The sequence below is a fragment of the Monodelphis domestica genome, chromosome 4, assembly GCF_027887165.1.
Source record: "Monodelphis domestica isolate mMonDom1 chromosome 4, mMonDom1.pri, whole genome shotgun sequence".
NCBI lineage: Eukaryota > Metazoa > Chordata > Mammalia > Didelphimorphia > Didelphidae > Monodelphis > Monodelphis domestica.
In genome coordinates this window covers 311,899,201-311,919,631 of record NC_077230.1, presented here as the reverse complement: position 1 = coordinate 311,919,631, position 20,431 = coordinate 311,899,201, and the positions used below count along the sequence as shown (strand labels likewise).

General features: G+C 31.7%; 1 protein-coding gene across 7 annotated transcripts in view; it reads left to right on the top strand.

Moving 5' to 3' along the window:
- Window positions 1-20,094, top strand: part of POSTN (periostin) — a 46,952-nt gene extending 26,858 nt beyond the window's left edge. Inside the window, exons 14-24 of one of the 7 annotated variants that reach the window (XM_016421913.2) lie at window positions 28-130; window positions 616-683; window positions 1,272-1,317; window positions 4,990-5,070; window positions 8,030-8,101; window positions 8,846-8,935; window positions 10,199-10,279; window positions 10,612-10,695; window positions 13,227-13,313; window positions 17,485-17,526; window positions 18,712-20,094. In XM_016421913.2, coding sequence (XP_016277399.2) covers window positions 28-130; window positions 616-683; window positions 1,272-1,317; window positions 4,990-5,070; window positions 8,030-8,101; window positions 8,846-8,935; window positions 10,199-10,279; window positions 10,612-10,695; window positions 13,227-13,313; window positions 17,485-17,526; window positions 18,712-18,749 — 792 coding nt within the window. In that variant the 3' untranslated portion in view covers window positions 18,750-20,094. The remainder of the gene's footprint in view (window positions 1-27; window positions 131-615; window positions 684-1,271; window positions 1,318-4,989; window positions 5,071-8,029; window positions 8,102-8,845; window positions 8,936-10,198; window positions 10,280-10,611; window positions 10,696-13,226; window positions 13,314-17,484; window positions 17,527-18,711) is intronic. The other 6 variants (XM_056794798.1, XM_056794799.1, XM_056794797.1 and 3 more) reach the window with 6 other exon arrangements.
- The last annotated feature ends 337 nt before the right edge of the window (window positions 20,095-20,431 follow it).

Below are 20,431 nucleotides of genomic sequence, written 5' to 3'. Positions count from 1 at the left end.
TCCTTTTTCCCTTTTTCATCCTTATAGGTAAATAACACACTTCTGGTGAATGAAGTAAAATCAAAAGAATCAGATGTCATGACAACCAATGGTGTCATTCATGTTGTAGACAAACTACTCTATCCTGCAGGTTAGTTAGTATGCCCATAGTTGTGTTAAAAGGGTTAATATGATCCATTGAACATAAGTTTTTCAGGGCGGGGAAAAGTGTCCTCTGAATCATCAATTATAAGAAAATATTCAATAATGTTTTGTAAAGTCTCCTTCTTAGAATTAATTTTATGGATGATTTTTTACAATAGAGGCCTATGCTATTTAAGAAATTAATTAAATGAATCACAGTGAAATGTTTAATTCAGAGGGAATTATTATATTTTATATCTGCCTAAGCATTTGAAATACAAACCTTTTGTAGCTAAGAATAGTTGATTTGATCTAAATTTAATATATAAAGAAATGAAGCAGATAAAGTCTTCTATGAATTAATTTATGACTTCTTTGATTAAAAAATATAAGGAAGAGGTTCTCTTTAAATGTGAATTCAAGGACATTTCATTCAAAACTTTCTATAAATCCCCAAATATTTCTGATTCTGAACTGTGTTCTTCTTCATAGATTTACCTGTTGGAAATGATCAACTGCTGGAGATTCTTAATAAACTGATTAAATACATTCAAATTAAGGTAAAATATATGGCTAATATGCTTAGCAAAATCTAATGATTTTGAAGACAGATCCAAAAATGTATGCATGATTAATCAAATACCAAAACAGTTGGATTTAATTCTTCAAAGATCTTCTACATGGCTTACCTATAAAGTCATCACAAAATTAACAAGACTTATCTATCTATTGTTTAACATGTCATTTCTACAATGAAGAAAAAAAATTTTGTTGTAGAGTTAATCACCTTTTTTCGGGAAGAGAGTCCCTTAATTTTGTTGTGTTTCATGATCCCTTCTACAAGAAGTGCTAGATAATGTTGAAGTCTTCTTCTGACCCTAATAATTCTATTAGTATAGAAACTGTTGTTGATCCATTTAAAACATCCATTTATAAATTACATGAAAAGTACTTTTGATATAATACGGTATATTTGAGAAGATGTTGAGGATACAAGCTCTCAGGGAACCCCCTTTTAATCCTATGAACAATGAGAAGTATTCCCCTGTTAGGTGAGTAGGTTAGGCAGAATAATGACAATGTTTGATTTTGTTGGCAAAGGTACCATATTTCCTCCTTAAATGAATTTAAACATTTATGATTTTCAGTTTGTCCGTGGTAGTACCTTCAAAGAAATTCCTGTGACTGTTTATAGTAAGTATACTGTGAACCTTTTCAAACATAAGGGGAAATTAATATCAATGAAAAAATTCAAGTCTTTTTGTTATTAACCACAAATCATTGGCAGTTTGGCATTTGAATTCCCAAACACTGTCAGAAAAATTACTCCTGTCACTTAATGTTTAAGAAGAGTGGGGAGAAAAAACTCTTCTGGCTCATCACATCTTTTAGATCCTCCTGATCACTCATCTATCATTCTATGTGCTGAGGGAGAAAATGGAGTGAGAAAAGAAAAGAAAAAAAATGATGGGTCTGGGTGGGTGTGGTAAGGCTGGAGGGGCCCAAGGGACCTTGAAGCAGTGTGTGCTTTCAGGAATGACTGCTCTTCAATAATTCTTCCTATGTCAATGCTAAGGTATACCAAGAATAGGAAAAGATAATGAATAGAAAGCAAAAACAAAGAAAACCAAACAAGTCAGTATTTGCTCCTGGTTTGTTTGCCATTCTCTACATGTGCAACTGCAGAGGCTGGCTGGCACTTCTAAGAATGACTGATTCCCACATCCCAGAATGTTAAATCCCAATCTGACCAAATTGGAAGCATTCCAGTTTGTATCAGCTAAAGAAAGCTACCTTTAGATTTTATTGTTAATGTCCGAGGATAGATTTTAATGGAAAGGGTTTCTTTTTTTTTTCTTCCTTTCACCAGAGCTTTTTAGAGTAGAAGAGTTAAATTTCATTTTGACTTTGCAAATAAACTCACAAAATAGATCTGTAACAAAAAATATGAAATTCAATTTGTACATTTATTTTGACTAGAAAAATTACCCCATTTCCAAATCTTGATTTTCCAACAATCTGTACAATTCCTGTTAAACTCCACATTTTTAGGATCAGAAGTGAAACAAAATGTTTGCTCCTCTGATTGATTTAATTTAAATAAGAAATAAAATAGTCACATATAAGATAATTCACTTCAGTTCAGAATTATACTTAAAAATTCAAAAGAAAAGGGTAGAAATTCTAAAATGCCATGAATTCCATTCTATAAGTATTCATTATTGTTTAATGCATCTTGATAAAGAAGTCTTTATGGGTTCTGTTCATTAGAAATGCTATGCGACCTTTATTCAATGAAAAGATCTATATGTTTCCTCATCTTTATGATTTATTCATCAAGGATTTCCAAAATGATTAAGTGCAATATTGTATGTAAGATAAGTTAAAGATATGTACTATCATAATAGTGTCCTTATTTTCACCATTATTTTCCTGTTACAAAACTCAATTCCTCAGATTCTGAGTCTAAGCTACAGTTTATGATATCAAGCAAACTTTTAAAAACTGGTTAGCCATTCTTAGATCTGTACTCCCTGGGATGTAATCATAATAATGCTTCGCCCTTGTATGATGCTTTACAATTTCCAAAGTCCTTTGGATTTACTTCATTTGAATTTCATATTATAATATTCATAAGGAGTAGTTATCCTTATCCTGATTTTACAGAACACAAAACTACATTAAGTGACTTACCCCTGTTCCCACAATAGTAACTAACATCTTCTATTATGCCAAGTTCTAATGTACCCAACCAAAATTCTTAGGAGTTAAAATTGAGATAAGAGAAATAAACCAGGTTGTTTTCATTCCTGAATTGGTTTGTGTCAACATAATTTATGCAATGTGCAAGCAGACAAATTTATTGCAAACATTGTCCCACAATCTGAACGAGGCCATGTTTCAAATACCTTTATGATCATGGGCATAAGTCTTCTGGTCCTTTGTCCAATATTCTAGCCACCGTAACATGGTTTTTCCCATGTATTCATATACATTGTTGATATTACCACTCTCAGAATTGTTATACTATTATTAAAAAGTATCATTTCAAAAGAAGACAGAACATAATTGAACAATTCAAATATAAATTCAATTCAGATCAATAATGTATTGTCATTATTTTTTATCTATTGCTTTCATCTAACAAAATTATCCAATTCCCTCAATTTATCCCATAGGTAATTATTGTTGTTGAATTGTTTTTCCTATGTCTATCTCTTTGTCATGATATTTGGGCTTTCCGTGGCAAAGATACTAGAATGGTTTGCCATTATGCTTCCATGAATTGTAAATTGTGTTGAAAACACCTTTAACAGAATCTTTCAGACAAGATACATAAGATTTGGAGAGAAACAACCACTTTATTCACTCCTATCGGCACCATCCATTTTTTTTAATCAAAAACTATATATAATGCAAAACTTGAAGAAGAAAAGTTTCTTAGTTTCATTTTTTAAATGTGGGTATTGATATAAAGTATATAAAATAAAGTAATTATATAATGTGATGATATAAAGTAATACAATGATGAAAATTGAAATACAATCCAACATCTGCCTTTTAACTGGAACAAATTCTCTCCTAGCAGGACAATGTATATAAACACAAGTCTGATTGATTGTGACATGTGATAAGTTTCATAGCATGTCTTCATAATATAAAAAATGAAATGTGGCTGAATCTAGATATTAACCAAGACTCCTTCATCCTGCCAACACTCCTTCACCACCCCACCACGTCTCTATTCAATCTCCAAGTATACACAGCCAAAATTCTTAAAAATTAGAATTGAGGATCTGAAAAGTCATCAGGCTAAGCTAGCAGCTGGATTTTCTAGTGTTGACATGTCTATGCTATGTATATGTAGGCAGATTTATTGCAGTCATTAGCACAACATGAATGAGGCCATCTAGGTTTCTAATAAGGAAATGGAGGAAACAGTAGCTGAGCATGTGTAGCAGAAAGTAGAAGAGAAAGCTGGTCATTTTCCAGTTTATTTGAGAAAATCAGTCTAAGAAAGTTAGATCAAAATCCCGCTTTGGGGTTGGAGAAGGAATGTTGAGCTCTACAGCTTGTTTTGCGAATTTCGTAAAATTTGCCAGATACTATGTGAATTCTTTCCCACCCCCATGTTGTGTTGTATAGGCAGAAACTATATTTTAATTTTTTATTATTGTTTCTAATAAATTTTAATTCTCAAGACAAGAAAGAAAATAATATTAAGACTTATAAAATTTGTTTGTGATATAGTTGAAAAATCAAAATTGTTGACTTTGCTATTTTAAATACTGAACATAATATTTTATTGTATAGAGTCCACATCAGACTAGCTAAAGTTTAATTTGGATTTTTAATTATGCTGACCTTTTTTTCTTCATCTTCCTTCCCTGTCACTATAATCAAAAATGCATAAAAATGTTTCATAGACTTTCCTTTTTTCTCTATTTCTTCATTTCTACTGAGAGAAGTGAAAACCGAGAAAGCAATTTGAAATATGATAAATTGCACAAGTCTAATTATGTTTATTTATCTTCTATTACCACACAGCCCCTATTTTCAAGAAGTACAATTAAAGGTAAAGGGTTTAGTGATACAATTAAAAAATTATAGTTCTCTAGGTTATTGTTCTTTAGTGAATATGAAATTATACAGGATCACAATTAAATCAAAGAAATTCAAAGTCTTCAACATCTGGATTTCTGAAGGTACTGAATGTGATACCATTGACTTTGCTTGATTCTGAGTCCTGAACTTGTACTTCACTTGAGCATTCTGAACCATTTAAAAGCCATTACAAAAAGGACAACATTGCTTTGGCTGTTTTTTTTTTTTTTGATCCAAGCATCATTCATGTTGTACTTTCAGCAACTAAAATTATTACAAAAGTTGTGGAACCCAAAATTAAAGTGATTGAAGGCAGTCTTCAGCCTATTGTCAAAAGTGAAGGTAAAAATCAATCTGTTAATAGATGGCATCTTTTCATTTTGAAAAATATCTATATAATAGATTGATTTCTGTGAATGTTACTATGTTCTTTGGAACTAACATGCTAAATTTCTTTAAACCAATGGCATGCTGCTATGATTGCAGAAATGCAATATATAAAATCTGTAGCATAGTAGATGGATCATATGTGTTCTTAACCCCTTCAGTACATTTGCTTTTGCTAAGTTTAAAGTTAAACCCAAGTAACATTGGCTCTGTTCTGGTATCCAATTGTTCAATAAGCAACCAAATCCTACACTATTATTATTTAAACTTCTTTGATAGAATAAAGTTATACTTAAGTATAACTTTTTGGGCCATTTCTTGAAATTCATCACTTTTGACCACTATTGGAGCCATCCCCCACACCATTGTCCCCTTTCTTTGAAAAACTTCAAGCCCCTTGTTTTGAAAACAAGAGAAACTGGAATCTGTGAGATGCTAAAGTCTCTAGTAACTTTCATTTCTTCTATTTCCAATACTGATAGAGCTATATTAGACAGACTCTGAGCAAATACCAATGGTCATTGCCCAAGTTTCAACCATCTCCAAGTGTAGCCCCTTTTCATTATTTTTTCTTTTCATTATTTTTCTTAGAAAGGAATCATTCTAGAATTTCTGGCATTCAAAAGAAATTTCCCCTTTTAGTACTTAAATATGATGAATAATCCTTAGGAAAAGACTCTTTTCAATAGTTGTTTTTTTTTTACTTGAGGAAGAACAAATGTAAATCACATGGAATTGCCATATTTTCTTTGACTAGACATGCTTTTAACTTATAGTTGTTATCTTAAACATTCTACTATCTTATGCCAACTAGTTTCAGATCTTGTGCAATGAGATCTAATAGGTTATGTCTATTCCTCTTTAATCTTATGTTAAAATTTGAGCATTTAAAATAAATAGGGAAAGTCATGTTTATAAATAATTAGCTCTTAATTTAAAAGTTATTTCTTCATTACTGAATTTTCTGAGAAAATATCTGCTTCTATTTTCTAAAGTATTGTGTTAGTGATGGTTTGATTACCTTCATCTTTTGACTATAAAGAATTCAGCTCCATGCAGTATACAATGATCTTCCAGAAACTTTTCACTGAGAAAGTGTTTCCTGACTTTTTATCAAAAATTTCAAAACGAATCTTGACCACAATTTAAGATATATTCATCTTTGAATTATCAAGAAAAAATATTATTCAAGATAAAATTCAAAAATATTTTTATCATAGTTCTTATATCTGAAAGCACATTTTGGTACTTTTTATTTTCCATTGTAATGATCTCCTCCCTTCTTCCAAAGACTATTCTTTCCATACTGGGTGCCTATCTCATCTTCCTAGTTCTGCTGGAAATGTTCCACCCTGTCATAGTTTTTATGCATGCAAATTTTCTAGAGGGGGAGAAAATATTAATTCTATAGCTGGGCTGTGACCATTAAGTGGAAAAATCCATATAGAAATAGACCCAAGTCATTTCTTTATCTGACTCATCAGTTCAAATCAGCAGCTACTGTCCCTATAGTGAGATAGAGAAACAAAACAATGATTAAGAAGGCTATGGATTTTCATACTGCTCTTCCAGTTTCATCTTAAATATGCTTTCTTAGATATCAAGGCTTTCTCTCATAATTTCCTAACAATGATATTTTATTAAGTTCTACACTTGAATGGAGAACTTGACATGAGGATGATTCTCATGTAATCTTATTTTGTTCTTTTAAAAACAGTATAGATATGAAGATTTATTTATTTTGATATTTTTATCTGTAATTATTTTGCTCCCTTCTCTTCTGGACATTAAAACTTTCAATAATATATCTTACCAATTCATAATGTCCACTCCTGTATTTCTTAAAGTCTTTGGGAGCATATTTCTTCATCATCCGCATTCTATTATTATGTGGTTTTAGTTTCTATGGGATTGTGCTCCACAAATGTTTTAGACAATTAATAGCCAAGCCATGATTTAAAACAATAATTTCTGGAAGAAAAAGTGTGCAAATACAAAACATGCACACAGATAAAATCACATTTGAATTTTATTGGGTTAAATTATAGCATGAGTTAAATGTACTGAAACTTCTTTCTTCCTCTCTGAGGTATTTTCGGTGAACTAATGAAGTAATCAACCTCCTAACATTCAAAATGCCTTTGCTTATCAAGCAAAAACATTTTGTAAATGAACTACACTTGGGCAATTTTTTGGTATTTTAAAGGGGAATGGGATCATCGATTAATTAGTTAATCTATTTACCATCTTCCTATAGCAGGTAAGTACTATTAAATATACTTACTTTACAAAAAATAAAAAATCCTTTTTGATTCAGTCCTAAGTATGAATAAAAAATAATAATAAATGGTCAATGGATTATGTTCGGAAAGGGAAAAACCAGCAAACAAAGTAGTGTGGTAAAAGAAGGTCTATAAATAGCTACATATTTATAGGCACATAAACCTTAAGTCAGAAGTAACCTCAGAGGTCATCTAGTTCAACCCTCTCATTTTAGAAGAGGAAACTGTCCCGGGTGGGGGGCAGGGGGGAATGGCTTACCTAAATTCAGACAACTAGTAAGCATTCCAGGTAGCATTCCCTGTCTTTTGATCCTAGAGTCACTGTTCTTGCCATGGTACTAAAAGGAAATAAAAATACTAATGTATAAGTGATTGGTTCTTCCATTTAATCCCCCAAACTGAGTAATGAGTTCACACACAACCTAAGTCATATGCCAAAATAAACGAAATAGCATATACAAAAAAAAAAATGAGTTCTTAGAACTTATTTCAAAAACTAAATCTTTGGATAATATATTGAGTTTTAAAATAAATTTTCATTTACTTTAGACAAGCAGGCTTTTAGATAGTCATAAAATCATATAAACAAAAGGTTTTATGTGAATTTTTATATCTTAAAAACAATTTTTCAGGACCCTTTGAAGGTAATTCTGAATTCCAAGTTATTAAGGAGGGTGAAACAATAACTAAAGTGATTCATGGAGGTGAGTATCTTAAATGTAATTTAATATTTTCCTTGGACTGACTTAAGAAACAACTTTTTAAATTTAGAATTTAATTTTTCTTAGACTATTTTTTAAGAAACTGGAATCATTTTATCAGAGGTGATCACTTTATAATTATTCAAAAATGTAATTCTTTTGTCCTAATGTAAGAGTTTTTAAGGTAGTCGTACTCCAGTGAAAGTATAGAGTAAAAGAAGTTCTTGACGGTAAGCAATTCTGCCAGTGGGTGTAGTTGAAGCAGATTGATAATGAAATTGCTAGCTCCCACATGACTGCTTGCTTTTATTATCAAACTTGATTTTCATTTATGAGTGTAAATGAAGATTATAGAATACAAAATGATAATAATAATAAATAATGGGCAAACATGTACCTACATAGAACTTTTTCTAGAAAGACATAATTTTCTCTAGGACTTATTCTAGGTTTCAAAATGTAATCATGTGTCATCAAAAATCAAAAATTAAAATGAGGAATTAGGACCTTTTTTACCTTGGTCCTCTCCATTGCCCAAAATTTATGATAAGATCATCATCACTTGACATTTAGCAGATCCAGACTTTCATCAGACAGAATTCTGGCTCAAAAATGAAACTTATATTAGGAATAAATGTCCAAATGACATTGTTTTCTATGAGAAACTGGAACATTTCAATTGTTTTATGTAGAGTATTCTAATAACCATTGGAGGATTTATTTGGCTTTTCTTTTATCCATTTTCAGAGCCAATTATTAAAAAATATACCAAAATTATTGGTGGGCGACCAGTAGAGATAACTGAAAAAGAGACAACAGAGGAAAGGATTATACAAGGTAAATGATATTTCAGTAATAGCCTACATCTTCACCACAGAGTGAAAGAGTCTTCATTAAAATGTATTTTTGTCCATAGGAAACTTTCCTTAGTACTAAGACACTTAGTTGAGGCAAACAAAATATACTGGCTAGTAAACTCAGACTGTGTGAGTGTGTTTGTGTGTGCATGTATGTGTGTCTGTCTGTCCAGACATGTGTTTATTTTGAGGGGGGAATTTTCCTGGAAGGAAATTGCCTTATAAAGCAAACTTGGCAACTCATTCCCAACTTATAGCCTTATAAAAATATCTGAAAAGTTCTGAGAGTTAAAGTGATCTATCCAGGTTCACACAGCTAATTGTCATTAGAGGTAGGATTGGATGGAACCATCATTATCCTAACTACAAAGCTAACTCTATCTCCAAAGACACATTGTCTCTCTAAGGCAGGCAACAACAATTTAGATGATTATTTCTTTATATCACAACAGTAATTGCATGAATTTTATGTTCTTGATACAAATATATTTCTTTTATTTAAACCCTTACCTTCTGTCTTAGAATCTATTATATATATATATATATATATATATATATATATATATATATATATATATATATATATGTTCCAAGGCAGAAGAATGGTAAGAGTGAGCAATGGGGGTGAAGTCACAGAGTCAGGAAGTATCTGATGATAGATTTGAACCCAGGACCACCCATCTCCAGGCCTGGTTCTTCACAACGAGCCACCTAGCTGTTTTATTGAATTATATTGACTGATGTACCATTTGGTATTTTTTTTATCTAATGTGAGAAATAAACACATTTATAATTTTACAAACTATAACCACTCTCTGGCCCTTGTACATCTTTCATTGATTCAGTCAATAAGCATATAGTAAGTAACTACTGTGCCAAGTATTAGAGACACTAAAACAAAAGAAGAAATGATCCTTTCTCTCAATGTGTTTTCATTCTATCAGGGGGAAGCCACTGAATAAAGACAAAAGAGTCTATATAGTGTCGATACAAAGTAATTAGGTTCTCAGAGAAAGATTCCTTGTTTGTATATTGAACCATTTTTACTGTTTGGTATTTTTAAAAAAATCAAAGATGAAGAGTTTCATAAATACATTCATTTCTCCTGACTGTGGCTACTCTCCAACCCCTGTTCTTATCATTAATTCTGTCAAAAAGCATATAATATGTGCCCAAATGTTTGCTTAATTGAATAGATTATTCCATGTTTAAAACATTATATCCCATTTTTTATTTCATTCAGGGCCTGAAATAAAATATACCCGGATTTCTTCTGGTAATGTCGGAGAGACAGAAGAAACCTTAAAGAAATTGCTTCAGGAAGGTGTGTATATCTACACTAATAAAAATCTGGGACCCTCAAAATCAGTCGCTTTATGAAAATCTTGAAGGCTTTGACAGTCCATTTTGCTGTGATTCTTTCTTTGCTTTAGGTTCCATCCCAACTTAACAAAAGAGATCACAGATTTGGTCTTCTCTCTCTTAGCAGTCACATTGGTTTTATTTGCATGGTAAAAGAAAACCATCTTACATTATTTTGTAACAGAAAAAAATAATGTCAGTCTCAAAAATATTAAGTTTGATTGTTGAGGAAGTTGACTTTTATATGATTATCTTGAATAAACCAATTTCTGCTATGAACATGTATCCTCTCAGAGGTCACCAAGGTCACCAAATTCATTGAAGGTGGTGATGCTCATTTGCTTGAAGATGAAGAAATCAAAAGACTGCTTCAGGGAGGTTAGTAATTGGGTAATCACTAACCTTTTAACAGGTACTGGTGACTTGAGTTCTCACAAAACATTTTCTCTCTGCTTTTTAAAGACTGAATGAATTTTGGATTAATATTTGTTTTAATAAGCAGCTCCATGGATTTTTCTACAAGACCAATTGGTTTACTTTGAGAAAATCAAAATGATAATGACCAAATGATGAGTGGTTTCAACAGTCTTTAAAAGGTCTCCTAGAACAAAGCTTGAGGAGCAATGAATATTTTTTTCACTCACACAGTTTTTTTGTATTTGTTTGAAAACTATGAAAGGGGTCAATTTGAAAAATTTCGAGACCCAGAATCAGCAGAATGTACTCTTCAAAAATCCTGGAATGAGTATTCACTGCTCCTAAGGCAGAAAGCATGTTAATGGAATCTTTAGATGCATAAAAGTAGCAGGAATTGATGCCTTGATAACTTTCTTTTCCAAAGCTACATTCTTGTGAATGGGAATATCTATTTCTTCTAACGTTGGTCTGATGATCCGTAGCTGGGGGTGTAGATGGTTGTTGCATATTAAATTAATCCCAATCTAAAATAATATGGAATGTTTTCTGCTTCTTGCATTAAGTACAACTGCCTGTAATAGTAATGTAAGGAATAAAAAGGAATTCAAGTTCCATCACAAAAATTTCAAATAATGATTAGTTCATAGCAAGATATATAGCCAATATGGTTTCTTCTAAGTACAGTAGATAAACTGTTTTAATAACTTTTTAATAATATCAGAATGAAGTCAAATTCATCTAAAATATTATTCCAAATTATACTTTTTAAAAGTTGGATCTGAAAATTTTTTTTATTTAAAATATGAAATTCATAATCTTTAAATCAAAATTAAAAGAAATTTATAGAAATTGGCCATTGACTTAAAATTATGAAAATAGGGATTAAACTGATTTCCCTGGTAAAGGGAATTAAATCCCAGATTTGAAAATTCCCTTTCCTTAGGTAGGTCAGGAATTTCATTGTAATTTATAGACTTAGAAAATTACCTGGAAATGTTATGTGACTAGTTCAGGGTCACATATCCACTAGATATTAGAGGTAGGAGTTGAACTCATCTTACTAGGTTTAAGGCAGATTCCCTGCACACTACATGTTGCTCTTCTTACTTAAAATAATTATTCTAAACTGTTTGAAGTAGCATATGCTTTAGTCCCATGACTATTCTTCCCATAAGGTGTATACTTTTGGTTCTTAGATGATTTTGTCAATATATACCATTTGATTTTGTTTAGTTTTCATTCTGACTTTTATCGAATAGCCTCTTAACTTCTGGAGACTAGTTTTGAAACACTAAAAATGAATGTTATATATTAGTTATATTTTCCTTAAGATATACACAATTCCAATGAAGTTGCTTGGGAGTTCAGGAAAATCATTTCCCTGAAAGGATATGATTATATAGGGCAATTTAGTCTGATTTTAATAATACTGAATGCCTCGTATCTTCAAATACAGAAAAATCAAATGATGTTACATTTTTGAACACCTATTAGATATTATAAAAATTATTTGAATTCCTTTTTCTTCCATGCCATGATAGGCAGCTTTGTAGAATAGTTCTGCTTTATTAAAGAATGGATCAATTTGTAGTTGCATCTTGTTGTAATGCTTTAATTTATTTAGCCTTATTCTTGTTATCATATGATTTATGGTAAAGATTATTACGTACAGAAATGTAAGATTTCATATTTATAGTTGTGATGGATTTTTTAAGCTCATATGAAGCCTCAGTTTCCTTCTCCTTGAAAGGTCCATTCCAGCACTAAAACTTAATATTAACTGATGACTTATGTGGTATTATAATGTGGTATTATATATGTGGTTATAACATATTTTATAGACATTACCTCACTAAAAATTTAAAAATAAAATAATTCTTTCTCTTTTCCTACATACTGACTTTTTTACTAGTTATGACAATATTCCACTTTTCTCCAGTGAAGGGAACCTTTCTCTTAAGGGTCTGACTCTGACTTCAGCCCTTTACCAATATGCCCTGTATTTCCATTATGACTATTTTTCTGATGATCTTCTATATATATTGCCAAACATTTTTTCAGATTGCTTTTCATTTGTAAAGCATAATATTCACTTTCCTGACACACCTGTGGATTAATTTTCTAACCATGTAACTTATAATTGTTGCACTAAGCCATCCATGGCCCCTTTCCTGGTCCTTGAGAGACACATTTATGAGATAATGGAAGGAATTAAGGCTAATAAGATTTTGATTATAGATATAAGCTAATTTCATACCTAATGGTCATCTGAACATCTTAATCTTACTAGCCTGTCATATTCTAAGTTAGTATTGTGTTCAACTCTATATAAGCGAATTACCAAAGCACATACACCTTTTTTGAGTAATGTTCTATCTCACTATCACACTCGCCTCTAAAATGCTCCCAATTCCATCATCCAAGGAAATGTTCTCTCCAAAATTATATTGAATTGTACAACTGTGATTACTTGTTTCTAATGCTTATCTTAGCTGGAACTGAGTACACCAAGGTCACTAAAGTAATTGAGAGTGAACCACAGATTATCGAAACGGAAATCAAGAAAGTCCTCCAGGCAGGTTAGTTTGTCTATTCCTCTAACAGCCCTAAGGTTCCTATCTTCACTTGATGTCAAAGAGTTTGGGGGATAAAAAAAAGACTTTATTTTCTAAAACCATTCATCCATCAATACTTCCAGGATCTCTGTATTCCCTTTCTTGGGCAGCTGCCTACACAGAAGCATACTGCATGCTGCCCCTCCAAACTTCAATGGGTACTTTTGCTATGACAGGAGCTAATTTGATTATGGATCTTTCCATCCTTTGATAGGATAGCCCTCAGATGATGAAATGTCTGTCCTTATTACCCAAACATGGTTAGATATTCCTAAACTGGAGCTCTATGAATAGAGTCTTTGAGGATTCTGGACTACCTTCATAACGTGATAAGGCAGATGGGCAGAAATTTAGTGGAAGTTGTCACTTGTTGGAGAAATGGATTGAATGTATAAACATTCAATTCAGTACCTACCAAATGTGAATGCTTCAAACAAAAAAAAAATCTTCTGATTGTGAGCATTCAGAAAATTCTTTCAATATCCATTTAGTTCACACCTATGAGTATGACCAAGCATATTGGCTCTTAGTGGCAGAGAATATGTTTTTTAAATTTAGACATGATATTAAAATAATGTTAATTTAAAAATACTTTCATATGTTTACATTATCAAACTTCTAAATCATGTAATAATAATAATTATCTTAAAACTTCATGATTTAGACTTCATCACCTGAATGATGAATTCTTGATCATAATTAATTGGATTGAACGTGGAGCTGGAGTTGGACTGAATAAATTCACTGTTCCACATATTTATTTTAAAATGTTTATCAGATAAAGGCTAGATAACTGTCTTTGTGGCCAGGAAAACTTGAGTTCAGTTCTTATTTGTGACACTAACTGGTGTGTGATCATGTGCAAGTCACTTGTGTTATAGATAATTCGTTAAGACTGTAAATTGCAAAGAAGTTGCCAATCTGTATTAGAAGAGAGTGTTCCTTTACTAGGGAATTCCCCAAACTGGTAAAATCACATGTTCAATCTTTATCCCAGACTCTATTCCTCTGTAGCAAATTAAATGGGTGAATATTATTATAGAGAAAAGGTTTAAGTTACTTGACAACAACTGTTTTCTAGCACTTTGAAAACATAGTGATCACTGTCTACTCTTAAAAAAGAAATCATATCTTCTTGGCAACATTTCTTTACTCATGAGTTGATGTTATATAATTCTTTGAGAACAGGATCATTTCAGTACAACCTGCCCTTTTTACAGAGATAAAAAATGAATCCTAGAAAGGTGAATTGATTTGCCATGGATCACATGTTTAGTAATTTGCAGAGAAAGGTCTGGAACCTAGACCCTCTACTTAAACTTCTAAATTAAGGATTGGAATATATAAGCTCTAAGATCCCTTCCAGTTCTAAAGCTGTGAATCAATAATTTCAAATCCAGTGTGTACGTGCCACTTGACTACATGATGGAAAAGAATAAATAAATATATATGTGTATATATATATATATATATATATATATATATATATATATATATATGTATGTATTTGATAATTCTAGGGGCAGCTAGGGAACCCAATGGATAGAGTGCCAGTCCTGGAGTTGAGAGGACCTGGATCCAAATTTGGCCTTAGACACTTCCTAGCTGTGTAATTGAGCAAATCACATATTCCCAATTGCCACTCTCCTGTCTTGGAACTGATATTAAGATAGGAAGAAAAAATAGTTTTATTAATCTATAAAGCAAATGCAAAACCATAGATTCCTAGAGCTTCAAGGAAACTTGAAGAATCCCTAGTTCAATCCCCTTGTCCTATACTCTCTATATACACATTAGTATTAGTCCTAATTAATGAGGTATCACTCTATTTCTGTAATTTATTGTAATGCTATGATTGTGAATGGCAAATTCTTTATAGTTAAATAGAAGACAGTTAGAAATAATACTGTGTGTGACAGGAAACTTAATTCACCCAAAGGATGTAACGGTACTATTTCTCCAGTTCAATGACAAAAACCTACAAATGGCTCTGAATGAATGTCACAAACACTATTAATAAAATTATTTCAGAGGACTAGTAAAAAAAACAACCTGATAAAGAAGTGTTAATTTGGTCAATAGCTATAGATAGACTATGAATATTAACAAATAGATTTTTCTAGGGAATGAACTAGAACAGAAAGTAATATTTGTGTACAAACCAATTTTTCTCTTCAGATCTACACTTTCAGAAATAGTTTAAAAAGAAAGGCTGAAAAAGGCCAGTGATTAGTGGCCAAAAATCATGTTCTCACTTGACAGTATTTGCATCTATAAAGTTATCAAGCAAGTTGAAAATGAGAAGGGCAGCCAAAAATATTTTGGAACCAAAAATCAACATGCAGACATGCTCCAAAGTAGTTGCTTCTAATTAAATTAGATCAGAATTGCAGAATTTGAGAGGTGGAACAAAGCTTGGCAGCCTTCTAATTCAGCCTGCACACCAAAGGAATCCAAAGTTTGACAGAACTGACAAGCGGTCGACCAGCTCTGTTTGAAGACTTCCAACAAGGAGAAACCCACCACCCCGATAAACATCTCATTCCTCATTTGGACAGCAATGGTTGCTAAGTTTTCTCTGACATCAAGTCTACTTTGATCTCTTTGTAGCATCTATTTATTCCTTTTCATTCTTTCAAACAGAAAAAGTCTAGTCCCTTGTTTCCATGACAGCCCTTCAGATGATGTCTTCATGAACAACAAGCATTTACTAAGTTTTTTACTAAAGTGTCAGGGATAATGCTAAGCACTTAGGGTTACAAAGAAAAACAAAAATATGATTCTTGCCTTCCAGGAGCTCATAATCTAATAAAGGTGACAACATGCAAAAAAGTGGGTTTCTAAAAGAGATAAAGTATGCAGTCTTCTGGAGAATAGTTTATCTGATTTAACTAGCTTGATTCTTGAACAACACTCATTTAACCTATTTTTAAAGTGTTTTTTTTTCTGCATGTTAGTACCTTCTGGAATAGTATTCTTAACCTGAGGTCAACTGTCTTCCAAGAAGATCAAGGATAGGTATCAGAGGTCCATAAACTTGAATGGGAAACTAAATTATATTTTTATTTTTACTAATATCTAAAAGAAAAATTATATTTCCTTATTAATTTAATTCATTTCTAGTGCCTTCTCTGTGTTGATTATTTCCAGTTTATTCTGTAGATAGTTTATTTGTATATAGTTGCTACTTATCTTCTCCATTACATTATTTTTTACTTTTCTTTTTGTCCCCATTGTGTAGCTCAGGACCTAGCACCTAGTAGATTCTTAATAAATGTTAATAAACTAACTGACTATAATACCATTATAAAAGGGGGTTCCATTGACTTTACCAGGCAGTGCAAAGGATTCACGACATGCAAAAAGTTAAGAACTCATTAGCTAAGGCTTATTATTTACAGGCATAGCATTTCAGAAACAAGATTATATCTATGACACGGTGAGGGATCAGAAGAGTACTTTAGAAGAAACCAAATTAGTAAAAATCCAAGAATAGTGGGAGAGGGGTTATATTGGGTTGAGAAAGCATGCTTTATTTTTTTAATCCCTTGTTTTTCTACTCTTATGAATTTCTGATAAAAATCATTGTTACACACCAATTAACTTTACTGTCAAAGCCAGAAATATGAGATACACAGAGAGATTCCCTGTATTACTACTGGACAAGAAAATGATTTTATATATAAGAATTTCTACTGAATAACTCTGTGATAATTTACTTCTACTAAATGTGGCTATCACTCAGAAGCTATCTCTGTAACACAAATCAATTCCATCTACAGAAAGGAGGTGGGGGGGGAGTCATGATAAATGTACAGCTATTGGGACATATGTTCTAAATCTCATAATGGAACGTGTGATTCACGTTCCATGATCCACGTGATCCACAATGGAAATGTGATTCACACAGTGGACATTTATTATAATTTGCAAACTAAGTGATAATTATTTGTTATGAATGAAAACCTCTTTATTTTAGGCATTCATATGAACAAATTCACCATTGTAAAAGCAATACCGTCATGATAATATAATGTATACTTCCAAAGATTGTATTTTTTCACAAAACTAGAGACTCCAATTTGAATCCAAGCATACTTTTGGAGTATGTCTAACTATTATGATTTATTTTTAGACCGACCAGTAAGGAAAGTACAAGCCAACAAAAGGACACAAGGTACATGTTAAAAATACTTTAATCCTAACCTTTCAAAAACAAAAAGTTTTGTTTTCTTGAGAAACCTTGGCACCTAATGTATAGTAGCACTTAAATTTTTGTTTCATTGTGAATAGTCAAAGAAAAGGAAATTCTGGGTAAATCATGTTAGTTTGTCATGTAGCAATTTTGTAGTTTAAAGTCTCACGTGAAACAAAAATAGTGTTATTCATTTTCTCTAAAATTAGTGGGCACCTAAAACTACAAATATCAATGGAAAAGCTATTGGGTGTATGTTAACAAGTAACTATATATCTAGTTGCTGGCCTGATCTTCATTTATTGAGTCCAAGTATCAATTCATAAGCCTCAAACTAAAGAAGGGATGATAAGTCAAGTATATTTTGCTGAAATTCTATAATAATCTTATAACAAGGAGCTGTACAGGTTAGTTTCAGATGCTTAGGGATTAGTTGTTTAATATGCCAAAATAATGATGAGAGTCATAATGCTGTATATATGCTGAGGCAAAGAAGTTTTTTTTAACTATTCAGAAGGATCATGATTTAATGAAAGTGCATGTATGCATACATACATACATATGTTAAAATTAAGCATATATCCTAAAATTACCTCCTAACTGTGGGAAAATGTACAGATTCTTAGTTTTCAACAAATTTATTGTCTCATTGTTTCATGAATATTAACACTGGAAGGACCAGAGATTGGGGATGGAGAGGATGGAAAAAAAGGGGGAGGGAACAAGACAGAAGCAAAATAATACAAAGCACTTCAAAATATAATGCTTATTTGTCCATTATAAGTATGCCTTTCTCCATAACTGAACAGTTCTATTCAACTGAAAGATAAAATGGATATTGTAGAACATTTATTTTACCAAAAAAAAAAATAAAATCACCATAGAATTAATTTATATCCAGCTTCTGTAATGTAAGTTAATCAAATTACTTTTAAAAAATCACTTATATAAAACATTTATAAAACAAAGCTCTTGCATTAATAAATCCTCATGAATTGCTCTGAATATTAGGATGGCTCATTCCCTAGAATACATAAATTAGTGTTCTCTCCTCTGGAAATAATCTCCTGCCACTCCAAGAATGATTTGTTGCAAATGGGCTATCATATCCTTAAAATTAGCTTTCTTGTGCAAATTTACGAGGTATCTTTCATTTCTTTCATCTAGGAACAAGGAGAAGGTCCAGAGAAGGCCGTCCTCAGTGATACTTCAAAAACTAGACTTCGTACAACTATAAGTTGACAGTTGAATCTTGGAGGAAAACATTGCGAATGTCACTTTGATTTTGCAAACCATTACAAACTGAACCACGACCCCATGCAGAATAAGCAGGGAACAATCCAGAATGTAAATTTTACTATTTCTTGTAAATGAGAAATATAAGTGAAATTAGATTTTTTTAAGAAAAAAGGAAAGAATAATTGTGTTTGTGAAAGGATGTGGATAGTCAGAGGGATGTGAACTATATGTGCTTTGTACATATATTTCAGTAAAGTCCATTGCATCTTCAAACTTTGTCAATTTTTGACAAGTCTTAATGCCAACAGGAACCATCATAGAAGGTAAATGCAAATGCCACCATTGTGTTCTATTTTGGGGAAATTTGGATGATTAGAACATTTTAGTGCCAAAGAGCAGGTGAAGTTTCTAAAGTTCATTTGCAAAGTGAATGTGTTGGCTACCTCTTCATTTCAAACACCAGACAAACAAAGTCTTTGCCATATAAAGTCAATTCAATGTAAATCTTAGGATCTTGAAATGTTTTCCCTTTAAGAAGCTTGAATCATAAATTACATGTAAGGGAGACAGAATCCATTCAAAGCATTTTACCTCTGCATGGGAAATTAAATTACAAAAAAATGGGTGCTTTTTATGAAAACTTTATATCAAAAATGCTTTGCTCATTTCTGATACTAATGTGGATTTATTTGTAAATGATGTCATTTTTATACCTAGTTTTGTACTCCTGAACTGTTTGTCATCTGCTTCTTGCAATATATATGTATATTTTTAATCTCAAATGTTGCAGTACAGCCATTTGTCAAGTTCAAAGGAAGTTACTTCAAAATGTGTAGTTTTGAAGTTACAAGGAATTAAGTTAATAGGTGGTTTGGGATTGGGAACATGACTTTATACCTCTCTTTTGAAACAAATATTCATTAAAGGAAATTTACTAAATTCAGTGTTTCTTATATTGGAAAGGCAGTGATATGGACACAGACATTAAAAGAACAGCTCAAGTATATCCAGAAGTTATCCCTTACCTATGGATGGAAAGTAACATTAGAAAGTTTAACAGAGTAAAATTTGGGAAAACCTAGACCTCAACATTGACACTACAACTAGTTGAGTAACCTTAGGCAAATCACTTCATTTGTCTATACCTCACTTTTCTCATCATTAAAATGATAGAATGCTATGAGGTGGTCTTAAGTATCCCTTCCAGCTTTAAAAAGTTATGGATTCATTTTATATAAAGAATCATGGAATAGTTTGAAAAAATACCAAATCACCAAATAAAGAAATATAGAATCACATATGAAAAACCAATATTTGCAGTGTTTTTTTTTAATGTCTTGGATATATTATTTTTCCAATTAAGTGGACACTTAATTATGTGTTTCTATAATGTTCTGTCATCAAAAATAAATGTAAGAGTATCAAATTCTGAGAGATTATATCTCTTCTTTAATCATCAGTAAAGATTAGCTTCATGAATCCTTCTGCCCACATTAAAATAATCACAGCAACTAGCGTTTAGATACAGCATTAAGGTTCACACAGCATTTTTACAAATAAGATTTCATTTGATCCTCACATCCACCCTGTTGGTGTTAACTTCTTAACTCCAAATCCAACACAATCTATATTCCCTGCACCATCTAGC